We start from the raw sequence: 19,602 nt of genomic DNA, 5'->3' as shown, positions 1-19,602 counted from the left end.
ATTGGCATTCGGTTTCCATGTTTGCCTGTTTTGTGTGGAGTTTGACGTAAGTCCAGCGATTGGCAGTCGATTTCCTGTGTGGTTTTGTTTGGCGTGCGTGAGCCGAGCTACGAGTGCTCTGATTCTTCTTAGTACGAGAAGATACGTATGCATAGGATGCTATATCCTAGCGAGCACGTGTTCCCTAGTCCGAACTACGTCGACTCTGATGTCTATGCCTGATAGACTACGTAGGCCCAGGATGCGATATCCTGCCGAGTTAGTTTCTCTTGTTTTCTTGTGTCTCTTTCAGCCGGTGTTTATTTGTTTATGAGCAATGTTTTAGCAACAATTTTCCTTCCTTTTGTGCGTGGATCCCGTCGAGTACGACGGATGCGTAGGGGTGCTAATACCTTCCCTTCGCATAACCGACTCCCGATCCCATTCTCTTTGGTCGCGAGACCACGTCTTTTCCAGGTTTACTCTGAGCGTTTCCTTTCCCTCTTTTGGGATAAATAACGCACGGTGGCGGCTCTGTTGTTCTGTTTTCCCGCCGGTTTTTCGCGTAATGCGACACCATGTCCTTGCGGCATGCTCAAAGGTTCGAAGGGATCCATCATACTTGTTATCTGAAGTTTACAAAATCGTCAGTCTTTCAAATGTTTATAAAATTAGTTTTTTCGTAGTGGCAAAAGAGGATTATTGGGCAGAATATCAAGGGGACATCGTCTGGCACAACGAAGTTATGCGAAGGAAGAAAAAGGGTCGCCCAAATAGCATCCAAATTCGAACCGAAATGGATACGGCGAACAAAATGGTTAGACTATGTAGTTCATGCCGTCAACTAGGTCACAATCGTAATAACTGTCCTAGTGTTAGAATGAGCACAACCAGATAAATTTACATGTACCTCTATTGCAATATATGAAAAATTAAATTTATTTCATATTAGACGTCTGTCACGAAAGTACCATTGCATAAACAGTAAATTATAACAAATACAAGAACTATGCAATTACAACCAGCAAAACAATTTTGAACATGTAATGCGTCATCCTACGAGCGTCTTGGTCTGTCTTAATATCCACCAATTCGCGTAATTCTCCGTGTTGGTTGAACGTGGACACAAGCCATTGTATTCTTATAATCTGTTCACCCTCTCCAATTTCTCCCTCTAACCAATTGTACAACGTCCGATTAAGACGTTCAAACATATTTGTGTTCCAAAGTCGAATCTGTACAGGAGTCGCAACGGCAGAAAATATTACATCAGCACTTTGTTTTTGAATGTATGCAGACATTGTTGAAACAGAAAATATTGCATCCAATGCGTGGTATTTATAGAGACGGGCAAAACATGTGGGGGCTTGAGGGATTGACGCCCACATGACCATCACATGCAGCCAGATGAATTAGCGCCCACACAACCAAATGCACCTAGGCGCCACTAGCATTGACGCCTCCTCATGAGGCCCAATGCAGGCGCCACTAGTATTGGCGCCTCCTCATGAGGAGCGCAATGCATGCACCAATGCTAGTGGCGCCTCCTCGTGAGGAGCGCAAATGCATGCGCCAATGCTATTGACGCCTCCTCTTTATGCATTGGGGTGCCCCAGTTCATCTGACGCATCCTCTACCAAACTTGGTTATTTTGATAATTCTTTTAAATAATTAGTTATTTTGAAAAAAAAATAAAAAAAAATTATTATTTTGAAAAAAAATTCCAAACTTTTACCTACTTCCTCTTCAAGAACACCCATATTAATCCTATTTGAATCTGCTCAAACTTCAACAAAATTCAAGAAACCGATATCCTGAATTTCACAAAACTCCCAATATCTTTATATCTGAGTACAATTATCGTACTATGTAATCAAGCTTCATGTTAATCCTATTCATAGAGGATATGAACTCTACTATTTTCATTAACTTGTGCCATAAGACAATGATTCAATTAGTAAAAAATATGAGCATACAAAAGTATATAGACAATCATGAATATGGTATCTATCGGTTATATATAACTGTCAACTGAATATGGTTTCAGAGTTATAGATATATCCAAAACTAACAATGCTTAAAACCAACAGTACAACTATAACAATTGACCCCAAACTCCATATAATATAACTATACTTAATCTGATTCAAAGCCATAATTCATAAAGAAAGGAAATAGCATAACAATAACCAATTTCTTTTTTTACATACCATTACAATGACATTCAAGATTAGCCCATGGTTCAAAAAGTTGCAGAATAATTAAACCTATAATTTAAAGCCTAGTGTCGAGGGTGAGGCACAAATTGGTATTATTCTCCAGCTCAGCCAAGTGATTATGCATGAAAAGGATACCACATTTTCTCTGGGAGAAGCAATTTAAGCATTCTAAGAGAAACTTGAGAAATACTCATCAATCTGCATAAAAATGCTCAGTAGACATCAAAGAGTAAAGGTAATCAGAAGAACTGTTACCCATGGTTTTAAACTGCTTTCCACAAGAACGGCGACAGTAATTGTGACTACAAGTCTACAACCTATGCTTTTCAAGATCTCAACAACCACATCAAATCCAGCTATATCTGACTACAATATTCTACATATCAAATATCATAACATAACCACCACAACTGTAATTAAAAACCTTACTTATATGATAACAAGATGTGCATAAAGTAAACCAGGGTGTTACAATTTGATTACATTACATGTTTTAACTGAACCAAAATAAAAAACATAACGAACAAGCTTTTCCTTTCTGTTTTACAGGTAAACCGAATGCTAAATTAAGCCGATAAATAAGAGACTCGTCTGTCATCATTCATTAACTATGAAAATATGGAATACACAAAAATGCTCATCACCAATTCACCACCACTATCACTAATTACTACCACAATAACTAATAACTAACATGTGCTTGTGATCAAAACCATAAACACATCCAACCAAGCCAACAACATATAAACAATTTCATCAATTACACCATATCTTGATAAAAACAAAAAATTGCCATTTAGATCTATGAAACACTGGCACATATATAGACACGACACACAGGACTAGTTGAATAATGCGGTAATGCGGAATACCAAACACACACCTTCAATCTGAAGTGTCAATGCTACATAGTCATGATCAATCATCATCATCATGATCACTCTCATAACTGAAATACCCAGCTTTCTTCCCTTTCTTCTTCGTCTTGTTGTTGTCCAAACCCTCATCATCATTTCTGTTTCTCCCCAGCAACCTTTCACCCGCTTCATCATCCACAACAGAAGCCCAATTATCGTCAAACTGCTCCGCAGCAATCTGACCACCCTCCTCCTCCTCCTCATCACCTTCCTCTTCCCCATCCCTATCCCTCAGCCCACTAAATCCCCCTCGCGGCTTCTTAGGCTGAGGCCGCGGCCTCGGCCCCAATTGATTCTTAGGACACTCATACGACAAATGACCATGCCCCCCACACTCATAAAACAAAGCAGTCTCAGTATTGTACACGTGCTTCCGAATAAACTCCAAAGCACGTCCATTATCAGCAGCAATAGAAGCAGTTAGAGTCCTTCCATTGAGAATCTTCTTATTCATCTCCGCCACGGCGCGTTGGGCGTCATTACGAGAAACGAATTGGACAAACGCGACACCGCGGCTTAGGCGCGTGTGACGGTCTTTGAGAACGGTTACACGCGCGATGCGGCCGAAAGTAGAGAAGAGCGTATGGAGATCGGAGTTTGTTAGGGAGTAATCTAGATTAGAAACGTATAGCGTCGATTTTGATGGTGCTAAGGCTTTACCTGTTCCTCCTATTGATGATCCATTGTTGTTCGCTTTTGATTGGGGTTGATTACTGGATGTGGTGTCGGTGGTGGTGTTGGGGGTTCAGGACGAAGCGCAGTAGCGGTAGTAGAAAACGTCGTCGTCTTCATCGCTGTCGCTGTGTTTTCGTTTGTGTTTCTTCTCGCTTGACATTTTTTTCGGTTCAGGTTTTTTGTTTCCGGCAACGGCGTTCGGTTTCCGATGACGGAATTAGTTCTCCGATGCTTCTTTAATCTATAGAGGAAATCTGAGAGTGGAGAGATTCTATAATGCGTTTGAGAAACCCTAGAGAAGTGAAGCGAAACTCCAAGCGGATCTGGACATGGATCCGGATATTTTGGATTGGTTTTATATATGGTTTTATCCATTCTTATTTTTTTATAAGCAGTACTATCCATATGTAAATGGACAACTTGCTCACCGCCAGAGTACTGGTAAAGATAGCATAAAACTAAAAATTATTATGTTTTAATATTTTTTTGTTTAATTGGTCAGCCACCCATCTGCATATATAAATTTTAATAATTTTTTGTTAGTATGATGCTAGATTTTTTAAGACAAAAATTTCCTGTTCGTTAGATATACAATTTTATTATATTATTTTAGATTATATTTTAATATCTTAAGATAAATAGAGTTATTGAAATTTAGCAAAAATAGAATAGAGTGAAATAGAAATTTTATTACTTTATTATTTGAATAATTAGCGATAAAAACAAAGTAAGTTTTTGATTCTGCTCATATAAAAGAGAAACAATACTGATGGAAAGTGATGAAAATTTTCATTCTGCTCATATTAAAGGGAACAATACACGTAGAAAGTGATCTATACTAGTAGAAAGTGATGTAATTTTTTATTCCTCATATCTAAGGGAAACAATGCTAATGAAAAGTGATGAAATGAAATAAAATAGAATAATAAAATTTTATTATACTGGATCTGATTTTAATTAACTCAAACAATGTAATCTTATTCTATTTCATCTCATATCACTTCATATCATCTCATTGCATCAATTTAAGCAAAACCTTAGTCTAAAAACTTCAGTTTCACAACATTTAAAAACTCTTATGTAGAATTTGTCAAGAATTGAAGAGGACTCATCTCTTACTAGAAACTCAACAATTAATTTGTTTTCAAAAGTAATGCTTTATTTATACGCTTAGATTATGTTTGGACATCTTAAAATGAAGATATAAGAATAAAAATGAACATAGTGAATCAACAAAATTAGAAGTACATACGATTAAAATGCATCAAAATCGATGACATCTTTTTAAATTTATTGAACTTTTCGCATTAGACTTTTTTCTATTGTATTATTTTTCAACATCATTTAATTTCTAGAACTCATGCATCCTATCCAAAAAAGCAAAGTTCTCACTCAGATGTTTCTTCCTTAAGACGTTCTCTCCATTCTACGAATGTTGGTGGTAGAGGACACCCTCGTTTCAAATAAGCTTGTATAAAATGCATCTTAGTAGCAATCTGTCTAATAAAGACAACCCGGCCATTTAAATTATTTGGAGGGCAACTTAGCAGAGGGAAAACGATTTACGAAAAACTATGTCTTGTAAACTAAACTAAAACTCAGTCATATACATTTGATATAAGATGACTCATTTCAGAAAAATTCATCCACTTTATTGGCGTTGTGGGGACACCAATTTTACTAAGAATCAAAGGATTTTGAATAGCTTGTATTTGTGCATTAGTCATATAGAGTCGCATGTAATTGTCGCACCTCAAAAAAAGATGATAATGCGATCCCTCGCGATAGGACGCGGAAAAAAATGTTGTTCGAAACAGAGTTGCCACCGAACTTTATTTATTCCAATGAAGAGATAGGAAAATATCGAGAAAACCTTTAGAAATAAGAATAATGGTCGTCGCAACCATATTCGGGTTCGGGAGTCGATTACGCAAGGGGAACGTATTAGCACCCCTGACGTCCGTTGTACTCAACGGGAACCTTTTAGTCTGATTTTGCTATTTGACTGTTAATTGACTGTTTATCTGCTTGCTTCGAGTAATTAGAATTGATGATAGATGCGGATGAAGACCTCAGGATGGGGGAAATGGGAGGTTTTTTATTAGTGTGCTCGCGAAGATACAGCAATCTCCTGCCTACGTATCCTTATGGTGCAATAAGGAAATCAGAGCATTCGTAGTTCGGGCTACTACGAATATTGGTTGTGTTTTGTTTTGATGAACGACTGTGTAGGTCGGTGTTCTAACGGCTAAAAACTGGCTTGTCTACTCTCGGTGGAGGCTCTAGCACTGGTTTGTTGTGCGCATTAGAAAGGATTGACAGTGTTCTTTTTGAAAGGGTTTTGGTCACGCGGGGGTGACGAGTTGAATTGACGTGTTTGGATTTGATTGGTTTCGATCGCTCGAGGGCGAGAAGTTAGGTTTGATTTGTTGATGATTTGAGGAACGACGAAAGATTGAGCAATATGGTGTACACCAATCATTCAATTCTTTCGAGGAATAATAAGGCGTGCGCCTTCAATTCCCTTTTCGTTCGAATTGTTTTGAAAGTTTGTTTGTGGATGTTGAATACGCACGGTAGTGAGGCGTACGCCTCCTACTTGCTTATTCAAAGAATAACGAGGCGTACGCCACCTATTCCCTTATCCAAGTTTATTTAATGTGTTTTAGTCGGAAGTCGATAATTTGTGCAATATGGCGTACGCCAATTATCCAAATAATCGAGAGACGGTGAGGCGTACTCCTCCCATCTTTTATCACCCGAGGTTTAAATTGTAAAAAGAGATGTTTAGATATTGTATTCGATTTATGAAGATAGCTTGAATTTTGGGTTGGTAGGTTTGGATTTGTCGATGATTTGAGCAAGGTGGCGTACGCCAATTATTCAAATAATCAAGGAGTGGTGAGGCGTACGCCTCCCATTCTCTATTGAAGTTGTATAGTTTATTTTGTAAAATTGGGTTTGATATAAGAGGTGATTTGAGTTTATTCGATTGTGTTTTAAGTTTGATGACAAAAACTCGAGCAATATGGCGTACGCCAATTATTCGAATAATCGAAAGATAGTGAGGCGTACGTCTCCTATACTCTTTATTATCATAAATTTAGAATTAAATGTTTTAGAATTTGTAGTTGATTTGGAAAATGATTTGAATATGATGGTTGAAGTTTAGAAATAATTTGAATTTAGAACCTATGTTTGATTTGAAAAATTGATTTGAAATTGTATGATTATTAGGTTTTTAATTGAATGACGAAAATCCGAGCAATATGGCGTACGCCAATTATTCGAATAATCGAGAGATAATGAAGCGGATGCTCACTATTCTCCTTTTCATTCAAAGATTAATTATTAAAAATAAAACTTTTAGAATTTATAATTAGTTGGTAGAGTGATTTTAATTTTATGGAATTTTAGGGTTTTAAATGAATGACGAAAATCCGAGCAATATGGCGTACGCCAATTGTTCGAATAGTCGAGAGATAGTGAAGCGGAGGCTTACTATTCTCCTTTTCATTCAAAATTAAATTAAATAATTTTTAAGAGAATACTATTTAAATACGGTGAATTTGAATTTATTTAGAATTAATATACTTTTGGGAAAGACTATTTGGTATTGGACCAACGTCAAACTTATTTATTAGAAAATAAAGTAAATTATTTGTTGACGTTAACCATTAATCCACCATTTAACTAATTATAATATTATAACAAGATAAAAAGAAGAGTTGAAAATAGTAATCGAAACCGAACTAATAAATATTTCTAATATTAGTGTTATCTTAATTTTAATTAAAACAATCAAGAATAGCTCATAAACCAAGTAGACCAAATTGGAATGTTTGGGAAATAAATAAAAAGTTAGGCCCTAAACATTGGATCAAAGAAGGCCCAAGGGGCTTAAAGTAGTGTTATTTTCGGGATGGGCCACAAGGCCCAAAATCCTCTCCTACTCAGCCAAGTGGTACCGCCGAGAAGAGAAAAGGTTGGCCTCGGTTTACCTACCGCCACGCGCATCATTGTTCATTGATAACATCATAAAGATTTTGGGAACATAATCTGACAGCACCCAAGTATCTATCCTCAATAACATTAATTTACTCTTAATAATATTTTAAAAGAAGAAACAATCACCCCTTAAAGCAAAGAAATAAATCAAAATAATTTTGTCTCTCTCTCTTAAAACGACTCTTCATTCTTTTTGGAAAATATCCTCTCCCTATTAAATCGTGTGCATGGTCCCAATCCAAAACTGCAGAGAGAGAAAAAAAATTTGAAAGGAAACCGATGAACACCCTTCAGTGTTCATCCTCAAACAAACCAGGATTCGAACATGAAGTTCAAAACTTCCAACGTGACAAATGACCACAATCCCCTCAAACCTCCAAATCCTCGACGGGATCTAGAAAACAGTAGCGAATCGGAACCTCAAAGGAAAACCTAATCTTAGCTTCTAACCCGTTTTCTATATCACAATCAACAGCAGAAATTAACGAGTCAAAATACAAGGTCAAAGCACTTTAAAGCAAAATAAAAGGGAAAGATTCCGCCGGAGCATCGTAGCCCCGACGAAGACCTGACAACCATGATTACCTTCGGTGAGTATGTATGACGTTGTCCCTCTTCTTTTGCTTGTTGTTTCAAGTTTCTTCCTTTTCTTTCTATCCTTCTGTATCCACTCCTTGTTTTCTGTCTGATTCTGACTTTCTCCTCTAATTTATTGTCATTTCCTTTTGCACGCGATTGAAGGGGTCAAGCTCTTCAAACCCTGATTTTCAGTGTGAAAATCAGAGTTGAAATACAGAGTTTTAGCGGAGCTTTTCGGTGTAAGGTTCGTTATGGATTTCAGCAGAGTGACGGTATTTTTCTTCTCTCCTTTTTCAATCGATTAGCTTTCCTTTTTATAGAGTGAAATGAGCTCCCCAAAATCGTGTGTGGATCCTTGGCAGAAGGTGCAAAAAGGAATCATTCCGTTAGCATCAAATCTTTCTTTAGATTTTGGTGGGGACCAATGTAAATGTGGTAGGAAACGGATTTGATTATGGTCCCAAAAAATCTCCAAATGCGTGGCCGTCTTCACTGAATCTCCCATCTAGTTTTTACTGCGGTGAAACCTTCAACAATTGAGGTAAGGAAATTGGTATTTACTGGCATATATTTTAACCTTAATTGATGACTTCTCAACTTCGATTCACAACACTTCTTCCGTTTTTGCTGATGTGAGGACTTAATACATTTAGGTATGAATTGCTGCTCAAGTATTTTCGAATCCTGTGAATCTTTGCCTTTGGTTTATCATTACAATTGTGTGCTTACAAGTCTTATGACCATTAAATTGATGCCATGTTTGATACTTGGTTTGGTATTTGGTAGGTGATCTGAATGATATTCAGGATGCTTGATGATACTTGTATGGATGTTAACCTTGTTGATGGCTGAGCTTGGATTGCTAGTCTGCTGTGTTTTACATGGTTGTAGTCATGATTGCTCCTGTGATTCTATTACCATGAGGTTAGTCATATGCTGAAAACCTGTTAACTTGGAATGTGATGTTGTTAGCTATTGTGTTAGAAGTTTGAATGAAATTTTGCTATGGTAATGATTATTTTTGTTTTGGATACTTTGCTTGTGCGTGAGCTGATTTGTGGGTTGCTATGCTTGGTGATGCAGTAGTGGTTTGTCCAGTTTTTAGATCGTATATTTGATCAAGGTTAGATGGTTTGGTAACCATCATGCCATTGAAGGACAATCATGTTGCCAAGGTCTGCAACATGGCCTGCTGTGGGAGGAATACTCTGAACTTCCGTCTGTAGCCGTTTTTTGTTTTTTGGGTGTGACGGCTTGTTTTTGCTGTTTTGCCGTTCGGCAGCTTGTGACAGTTTTTTTTCTTTTGATCATAATCTCTTTGGGAAAATCCTTACTCATTGTTTCTTTGAATCCTGCAGGTTTCACTCATGATACCAAGTTTACTGCTTCTGGAAGTGTTTTGGTGAAGAGAGTGCATGGAGTTGTCGTCGTCAACTGTCATGATGTTTTAAGCTTATATACTTTTTTATTGTAATGTCCTCAAGTCTTTAGATCATAGGCCATGGCTGTGTGTAAATCATGAGGTCTTCCAATATAACTGTAAACTATGCCCCTTACAAAATTTATTCTCAGAAGGATCGTGCCCATATGGAAAAAGAATGGTTTTGTACATCTAAATTTGAATTTTTTGATCAAAAGTAACATTATTATGAAGTCCATAGAAAACTGTTTCATTTTCTTTCTTATAGGAATTAAAAGACATTGAATCTAAATCCTCCGGAAATTTTCTCAAGTCAGGACCAGGAAATGCAAATCCTAGGCCATCCGTTAAATAGCTCTTTAGACGTGGCCCAAGATGAGTAGAAAAAAATGCTCATTTAATAAGAATGCTCGCCATGAGACGTGATGGACCATAATAATGCACCAATCTTGTAGGTCGGCCAAAAGGACTTGTTGATATGAATCAATTTGTACTTATGAACCAAATGATGCTTTTTATAATCTTGAATTAATGAGACGTGAGCCTTCGAGGCAACCTATGCATGGAGTAGATGATGTCATTGACTACAATGACATGTACCATGCTCAATGAATGAATAACAATAATATGCATCTTAATCCAGTGATCCACTTAATAAACAAAAGCTTCTTTGTGATTATTCTAATCAGTTGATTATAGTGGATTAAATATGTGTGTATAAGGTGAAATCACTTTGGAGGGTGGACTATAGTAGCTTTGAGTTTCAAGCGAACGATAATAAAATACTTGTGTTTTTATCTCTTTGTTATTAACTTTTAAGTGGTGTTCTTGAGTTGGTAAAAAACTTTTGTTTTATAAAACTCAATTCAAACCCCCTTTCTTATGTTTTTCACACCTTCGGGGTTTGTTTTAATTCTGACGGGGCTACCACTAGCAGATTGCTTACTAAGTGTGGGGGTGTTTTTCGTGACAGTCAAGAAAGATAACTTTGTGGCTTTCATAAGACTATTGGTGATTGCAATAGTCTTGCTACAGAATTCTGGGGTGTCCTTATGGGTTTGGAGCTTGCTTGGAAGAGAGATTTCAAGAACCTTATTGTTCAAGATGGAAAAAAGACAGTAGCAGATGCTCTCCAAGGGTCGCCTTTGAAGTCTAAACAAGGTTCGACTTTGGCTAGGCATATTCTTCTTCTCCTTCAGCATTTTAAAGAAGTGCATTCATTCACATTTTTAGAAAAACTATTAAGTGTGCTGATTTTTTAACCAAACTAGATTTGTCCAGTTTTGATGGTTGTATCTGATTCCATGATAATTTTTTTAGTAACGGTTCAAATGTCTATGAGACATGCTGCCTAATGTCTCCTCATTTTAGACCTTTGATCCTCCCATTTTACTAATAAATAAATATATATTTGATTAAAAAAACTTAAAAAATTATTATTTTTATTATATGAGTTAAATAGTTTAAGTTTTAAATTCTAAAACATGCCCAAAAAAAACTATTTACTTACATTCTGAATTTAAAAGAATATACATTTCAAATTCTGAGTTGTCACCAAAAAAAATTCTATCAATGAAAGCCCTAATCGTCACCAAAAATATATATTATATTTTATATTTCAAAGAATTTAAATTTCAAATTCTGAATTTATTACCATCAATTACATCTAAAATTATTAGATTACTTTTCACAATATAAATTCATAATTTATAAAACAAATACTTTTAAAATTACTGACTTAAATTTATTTATTTATCTTCTATTTTGCTAAAATTATATTTTTTTACTCTCCAATTTTTAAAACTAATATTTTGGTTCGCTATTGAACAACGCTGCATTATTTTTAGTTTTCAAAACTTTACTTTCATTAGAGAGGTACTTCATTACAAAATTATTTTACCAAACAAAATTTATCTCAAAATAAACATCATTTTACTTTTTCAATATCAATTTCTTTCAGAATGCCATTAAATAATTAAAACTTCTTTCAAGTCATTATTCTCCTATACATTTATGACAATTTATAAAAACCTTAAACTATTCTTATTTTAGGATGGAATGAGTAAGCAATCATCAGACATTTATGAACTAATAAAATATATCATTGTTTTTTAAATTAATTATATTTTTTATTTTATTTGTATTAAAATATTACAAATATATTAAAACAAACTTTTAGAATTTTTTTTCAAAATAACCATTATTTTCAAAAATAATTCCAAAATAACCAATTATTCAAAAATATTACCAAAATAATCAGGTTTGATAGAGGATGCGGCAGATGAACTGACGTGCTCCCAATGCATGAAGAGGAGGCGCCAATAGCATTGACGTATGCATTAGACTCCTCGTGAGGAGGCGCCAATGCTAGTGGCACCTACATTGGGCCTCATGAGGAGGCGCCAATGTTAGTGGCGCCTATGTATGTTTGATTGGTGTATGCGCCAATTCATCTGGCGCATACACCCCCTGCTATTTTTTTAAATTATTAATATTTAATTTTTATTATTTAATAAAAAAGAAATAGTAATGAAAAAAAAATTCATTGAAGATGTAATAATTGGTTACATTGGACTGACAATAAACTAATGACCCGTCCGATTATAACGTCCCCCTGTTCCACATCCCGGTGCGTTAGTTTATCTCCTAGGTCTTCCACGATTTTCTTGAGGTGTTTGGGGTCTTTGTGTGCTGACCTGATTGAGCGATGGTTGGTTGGAAGGTCCAACGGAAGTTCCAGCGGTATTTGATATATGTGTCATCATTTGCTCCCAATATCCGGAGGGGCTCTGGCCAACGGCGCTTCCGTAATGGAGTTCGGTGCCCATGTCATCGTAGTTAGGGCAGTGTGGTTGAGTGAATTGGGGACGATATAGTTGCCCAAAATGGGTCATTGAGTCGTTTTGGAAACAAAGCAATGGTTTCTGGGGCGACTATAGTTAAACAATGGTTGGGTGTTATTGATGGGGGGCTACGATGACGAAGCATGTTGGCGTGGATCCATCAAATACCGCGGCTCAGATACAAATTGTTGAGTTGTTACCGATCTAAACCATGCCATATATTTTGTTGAGTCGGTCTTGCACCATGGATATCTGGTTCGTTCAAGATGTGTTGTCTTTGATTCCTCTATGGACGACACATGTCTTTTGCAAAGTCTCTCAAATCAGAATAATCCCATTGTGCATCAACCCTTTTTTGATGTCAATTCCCCAAACACGTGGGAGATTCTGGAATCTGTTGTAGCATTCAGAACTGCAGTTTGACCCGGTCACTCTGGTGCATTTCCACCATAGTGAATCGGATAACCGGTGTCTTCGTTGTCCAAACTGCAGCATCGTCATGGTTCACATCATGATCCAGACCCAGATATGGCCTCCAGACAAACTGTAAAACAATACGAAACGATTAGATGGAAAATAATTTGAGATGTATTTTTAAATTAAAATATAGTTGGGTAGGATTATTACATCGTCATGTCCAATGTGGTCCAATAGATTTCGATAGACTACAATAGCGTGTTTCAGACACCTGTTGTAGTTCATTCCCCTTACTGACCACCTAAGATAAAAAAGAAGTGAAAAATATTATTTACTATTAATTATAATATAAAATATAATTAACTAAATGGTGAATGGTAAAGTGTTAGACTTACTTGGTTGCAAACGGGAACACGAATGGGCGCTCATTTATCGGGGACGATATAGTTGCCCAAATTGGGTCATTGAGTCGTTTTGGAAACAAAGCAATGGTTTCTAGGGTGACTATAGTTAAACAATGGTTGGGTGTTATTGATGGGGGGCTACGATGAAGTGACCCATATGAATCATCTGGGCTATAGACAGTTGTGGTTGTGGGGTTTGATTCTTGGTTTTGTGTTTGAGTGAGAGGTACGAATGGATTGCGACGTTGGATGGTTGGTTGTTGGGTGGTTGGCATGAACGGGTTGCGATGTTGGGTGTTTGGTTGTTGTGTGTATGTGGTTGGTTGATGTTGTATGGTTGGTTGTTGGGTTTGGGTGGGTTCACATTGGTGTTGGGTGGTGAATTGTTGTGGGGCATACGATGACGAGGCATGTTGGCGTGGATCCATCAAATACCGCGGCTCAGATACAAATTGTTGAGTTGTTACCGATCTAAACCATGCCATATATTTTGTTGAGTCGGTCTTGCACCATGGATATCTGGTTCGTTCAAGATGTGTTGTCTTTGATTCCTCTATGGACGACACATGTCTTTTGCAAAGTCTCTCCAATCAGAATAATCCCATTGTGCATCAACCCTTTTTTGATGTCAATTCCCCAAACACGTGGGAGATTTTGGAATCTGTTGTAGCATTCAGAACTGCAGTTTGACCCGGTCACTCTGGTGCATTTCCACCATAGTGAATCGGATAACCGGTGTCTTCGTTGTCCAAACTGCAGCATCGTCATGGTTCACATCATGATCCAGACCCAGATATGGCCTCCAGACAAACTGTAAAACAATACGAAACAATTAGATGGAAAATAATTTGAGAAGTATTTTTAAATTAAAATATAGTTGGGTAGGATTATTACATCGTCATGTCCAATGTGGTCCAATAGATTTCGATAGACTACAATAGCGTGTTTCAGACACCTGTTGTAGTTCATTCCCCTTACTGGCCACCTAAGATAAAAAAGAAGTGAAAAATATTATTTACTATTAATTATAATATAAAATATAATTAACTAAATGGTGAATGGTAAAGTGTTAGACTTACTTGGTTGCAAACGGGAACACGAATGGGCGCTCATTTATCGGGGACGATATAGTTGCCCAAATTGGGTCATTGAGTCGTTTTGGAAACAAAGCAATGGTTTCTAGGGTGACTATAGTTAAACAATGGTTGGGTGTTATTGATGGGGGGCTACGATGAAGTGACCCATATGAATCATCTGGGCTATAGACAGTTGTGGTTGTGGGGTTTGATTCTTGGTTTTGTGTTTGAGTGAGAGGTACGAATGGATTGCGACGTTGGATGGTTGGTTGTTGGGTGGTTGGCATGAACGGGTTGCGATGTTGGGTGTTTGGTTGGTGTGTGTATGTGGTTGGTTGATGTTGTATGGTTGGTTGTTGGGTTTGGGTGGGTTCACATTGGTGTTGGGTGGTGAATTGTTGTGGGGCATACGATGACGAAGCATGTTGGCGTGGATCCATCAAATACCGCGGCTCAGATACAAATTGTTGAGTTGTTACCGATCTAAACCATGCCATATATTTTGTTGAGTCGGTCTTGCACCATGGATATCTTGTTCGTTCAAGATGTGTTGTCTTTGATTCCTCTATGGACGACACATGTCTTTTGCAAAGTCTCTCCAATCAGAATAATCCCATTGTGCATCAACCCTTTTTTGATGTCAATTCCCCAAACACGTGGGAGATTCTGGAATCTGTTGTAGCATTCAGAACTGCAGTTTGACCCGGTCACTCTGGTGCATTTCCACCATAGTGAATCGGATAACCGGTGTCTTCGTTGTCCAAACTGCAGCATCGTCATGGTTCACATCATGATCCAGACCCAGATATGGCCTCCAGACAAACTGTAAAACAATACGAAACGATTAGATGGAAAATAATTTGAGAAGTATTTTTAAATTAAAATATAGTTGGGTAGGATTATTACATCGTCATGTCCAATGTGGTCCAATAGATTTCGATAGACTACAATAGCGTGTTTCAGACACCTGTTGTAGTTCATTCCCCTTACTGACCACCTAAGATAAAAAAGAAGTGAAAAATATTATTTACTATTAATTATAATATAAAATATAATTAACTAAATGGTGAATGGTAAAGTGTTAGACTTACTTGGTTGCAAACGGGAACACGAATGGGCGCTCATTTATCGGGGCGAGCGACGACATTCTTGACCAACCCCAAGCTTGAAGCAAATACGCACATGAAAAAAAATATAGGTATTCTTTTTTGTAGTTCTATACATTGCACTATATAGATGGGCCAATACAGCTGAACCCTAACTATAAGTGTTTACCTTATTAATGTTGCGTAATAAAGGTAAATACATTATATTTACAAAATTACCTGTACTTTCTGGAAACAAAACATTATCAAATAAAATCATAATATAACACCAAGCTTTTATTATTTTCTCATACTCGGTTGAATCGTCGGGAATTACTATACTGGCATAATATTGTTTAAGGTATTTTAAACTTATACCTTGCCCCCTTGCTTGACCGGACGTGTCTCCCTCAGTTTCGTTGTCTAGCAAATGGGCACCCAATAATTCATTGCAGATATTGTTGTCTTGGTTAACTCGATCATTCACTGCCTTTCCATCTATACGGAGACCCAACAACATGTACACGTCCTCAAGTGTGACGGTACACTTACCAATCGGAAGGTGAAATGTGTGGGTCTCGGGTCTCCACCTCTCCAACAAAGTTAGAATGAACTTGTAGTCCACCGAGTACGAAACAATGTTGAGTAGATTTCCAAATCCACATCCTCTAATATATGGTTCTATTAAAGGATCGTGGGGGTAAATATTCATGTACACGACATCTAAACCGCTTCGGATCCTAATAATAAAAAAGTAAGAAAATGCAATTAGAAGAAGAAATACATAATCCACAAGCACAACTCTATAAGAAGTAAGAAAAACATAGATAACAAAGGTATAAGACTAAAAATAGAAAAAGTAAAAAGAGAGAGATGACATACAAATGCCGATATATTCTCGAGCGTGCCTCTATGTTCATCGCCCATAGTCAATAAAGACATGATTTGATTTTGCAAAGCTTGAGTGTGGTAGAGGAAACAAGTGTGGTAGAAGAATATAATTGAGTATTAATGAAGATGATTTGATATTGTTGATATGAGAGGCTATTTATAGATGAATGAGTGAGTTGGTTTGCAACCTAAGATGAATGTGATTGGTTGCATGGAATGGCAAGAGAAGACAAGGGAATGACAAACTTCAGAAAGCATGTGAGAGATAGCATGTGAGGAATCTCTTCTAGGCGCATGTGAAGAATCAACATGTAAGGGAAGATGCGCCATTCCTCTTGGCGCCTACATGTGATTCTTCACATGCAAGGAAGAGGCTCCCTCCCTCTTGGCGCCTTAGTGTAGGGCAATGCGAAGGGGCGCCCTTCCTAGTGGCGCATAAGACCAATTTTTGTGAAGAGGCACCCATCCTTTTGGCGCCCCAGTTACTTTATGGCGCCTAGGGAATGGGCGCCTAGGTGGGAATCTCAGGGCTCAGGCGCATGTGTGTTCTTGTCACTCTTTTCTCTGCATGGTTGATTCTTTCTACTACATGCACGGTCAAGTTTGTACAAACAATGACCAAGTTATCAATGCAACGACCAAGTTAGCAATGAAACATTATTTATGTTGTGTGGATGAACAACTTAGCAATGCATTCAATTCCCTTAAAGATATCTACATATTTAATATTTCAACAAAATGTCTTCCACACAACATTACATGATCAGTGCCCATGTCGAAGGTGAAATATTTGATCATCAGTTGTTCGGTTTTTGTTTTCGAAACACAGAGGTAACTCGGTTTACAATAAATCGACGATCAAATTTTTCACATCTGAAACAAAGAATAGAAAAGAAATTGCAATGCAGTAATGTGGGCCAAATCATCTATAAAAATTCAGTTTGGTTTGTAGAAAACCAGGTTAAAATTTATCATAAGAAGATTCGAGATGATGATGTTATTCAGCATATGTTTGTCAGTCACGAACAATCTGGTTACAACGATATAGAGTTGTATATATTACCACATCAACAACAGGTGTCTCTGTACATTGATCAGTCACAAGTGTTTTGTGAGACTGATGACGAACAAGCTGAGGTGAATGTTCTAGATGACAAAGAAGAAGAATCTGAGATCATGGTTGATTCGATGGTGAACGCTGAAGAGGAAGAGGAGCCAATACCAACAAGTTATGTATACTGCCCACCCCAACAGATGACAAGGTTAAATTTGGGTTCAGATGAACCTTTAGCAGATGTATGGTACAATCCTTACGTGCAGATGCAAGGATCTTTGAAACAAGGAGACACATTTCGCACAAAAGAGGAATGTGTAAGAGCCATTAAGAAATTCCACATGCAACTATCAGCTGATTTCAGAGTTGACAGAACTGACGCATCGAGGTATAAAGTTTATTGTCCGAATGAGCACTGCCTTTTTATGTTGTCAGCTTCGTACCGGAAGAGGAGCGAGTCTTGGGAGATTGGATCAATGGGTCCAGATCACACATGCATGCTGACAAACCCAATCCAGGATCATCGTAAATTAAGCTCTCAGCTAATATGTGATGAAATATTATCTGTTATTAGCGACAATCCATCATTAAAGGTGAGTACAATAATCTCGCATATTAGGGCAGAGTACGAGTACACTCCATCATATAGGAAGGCATGGATAGCTAGGACAAAATCTATTGAAAAAGTGTTTGGCAATTGGGAGGAGTCTTACAAACAACTTCCAAAATACTTGTTGGCTCTAAAACAATATGCTCCCGGGACAATTGTCAAGCTGGAAACAAATTGTCCGCCTATACACCAGATGGTACGTGTGCTGTTGGAAATAAAATATTTCACCGTCTATTCTGGGTGTATCAACCAGGTATCATAGGTTTTTCTTTCTGTAAACCAATTATACAAACTGATGGTACATGGTTGTACGGAAAATACAAAGGAACGTTACTGATGGTAGTGGCACAAGATGGGAACATCAATATTTTTTCAATCGTCTTTGCCCTAGTTGAAGGGGAGACTGCTGAGGGATGAAGTTTTTTCCTAAGAAATCTCTGATTGCACGTTGCACCTCAGCCTAACTTATGTTTGATCTCCGACAGACACCCTTCAATCATCAGTGCATATAATAACATTGACAACGGCTGGCAAAATCCTCCTTCGATGCATGTGTTATGTAATAGACATATTGCTCAGAATTTCATGCGGGAAATCAAAGATAAGACGTTGCGGAAGAAGGTTGTCAATGCAGGTTACGCATTATCAGAACCTTCTTTCAAAAACTACAGCAAGGAAATAAGATTGTCAAACGAAGATGCGGTACGGTGGATCCATGGTATTCCTTTGGAGAAGTGGACTAGGACATGGTATTCCTTGTGGAATCAATGAACTCTGTCTTCAAAGGCATCCGTAACCTACCAATGATCGCTTTGGTGCATGCTACATATTTCAGGCTAAGGGCGTTGTTTGAAACCAGACGCTTAAAATGGAGTTCAGTGTTGCAATCTGGACAGTTGTTCAGTGATGCTTCGATGAAATTCATCAGACATGAAGCTGCCAAAGCAAACACACATGTGGTTACGGTCTTTGACCGAAGTAAAGGTTGGTTTAGTGTTGTCGAGTCCATGGATCACAATAAGGGCCTGCCGATGGGACAGTACAGAGTCGAACTAGATAGAGGTTAGTGCGACTGCAGAAAGTTCCAAGCCTTTCGTACCCCCGCTCCCATGTCCTTGCGGCATGCTCAAAGGTTCGAAGGGATCCATCATACTTGTTATCTGAAGTTTACAAAATCGTCAGTCTTTCAAATGTTTATAAAATTAGTTTTTTCGTAGTGGCAAAAGAGGATTATTGGCCAGAATATCAAGGGGACATCGTCTGGCACAACGAAGTTATGCGAAGGAAGAAAAAGGGTCGCCCAAACAGCATCCGAATTCGAACCGAAATGGATACGGCGAACAAAATGGTTAGACTATGTAGTTCATGCCGTCAACTAGGTCACAATCGTAATAACTGTCCTAGTGTTAGAATGAGCACAACCAG

The 19,602-nt window shown here is 37.6% G+C and overlaps 1 protein-coding gene across 1 annotated transcript; it reads right to left on the bottom strand.

Moving 5' to 3' along the window:
• Nucleotides 1–3,116: 3,116 nt before the first annotated feature.
• LOC127137590 (U11/U12 small nuclear ribonucleoprotein 31 kDa protein) lies at nucleotides 3,117–4,195 on the bottom strand. Its single transcript, XM_051064042.1, has 2 exons — nucleotides 3,868–4,195; nucleotides 3,117–3,727 (listed from the first exon to the last, which is right to left on the bottom strand). Exons 1-2 carry the CDS (start codon nucleotides 4,193–4,195, stop codon nucleotides 3,117–3,119), a joined length of 939 nt encoding a protein of 312 aa, XP_050919999.1.
• Between the last annotated feature and the right edge of the window lie 15,407 nt (nucleotides 4,196–19,602).

The sequence above is a fragment of the Lathyrus oleraceus genome, chromosome 4 (genome assembly GCF_024323335.1).
Source record: "Lathyrus oleraceus cultivar Zhongwan6 chromosome 4, CAAS_Psat_ZW6_1.0, whole genome shotgun sequence".
In the NCBI taxonomy this organism is placed as follows: domain Eukaryota; kingdom Viridiplantae; phylum Streptophyta; class Magnoliopsida; order Fabales; family Fabaceae; genus Lathyrus; species Lathyrus oleraceus.
Note: the sequence above shows the minus strand (reverse complement) of the source record. Positions and strands in the feature narration are given on the sequence as shown.

What these genes read in the sequence shown, in the direction of transcription:
- LOC127137590 (XM_051064042.1), bottom strand. Translation starts at nt 4,195, where the DNA reads ATGGATAGTACTGCTTATAAAAAAATAAGAATGGATAAAACCATATAT. An exon ending in TACTACCGCTACTGCGCTTC is followed by an intron (nt 3,728 to 3,867) that starts GTCCTGAACCCC and finishes TTTCTAATCTAG; the next exon opens with ATTACTCCCTAACAAACTCC.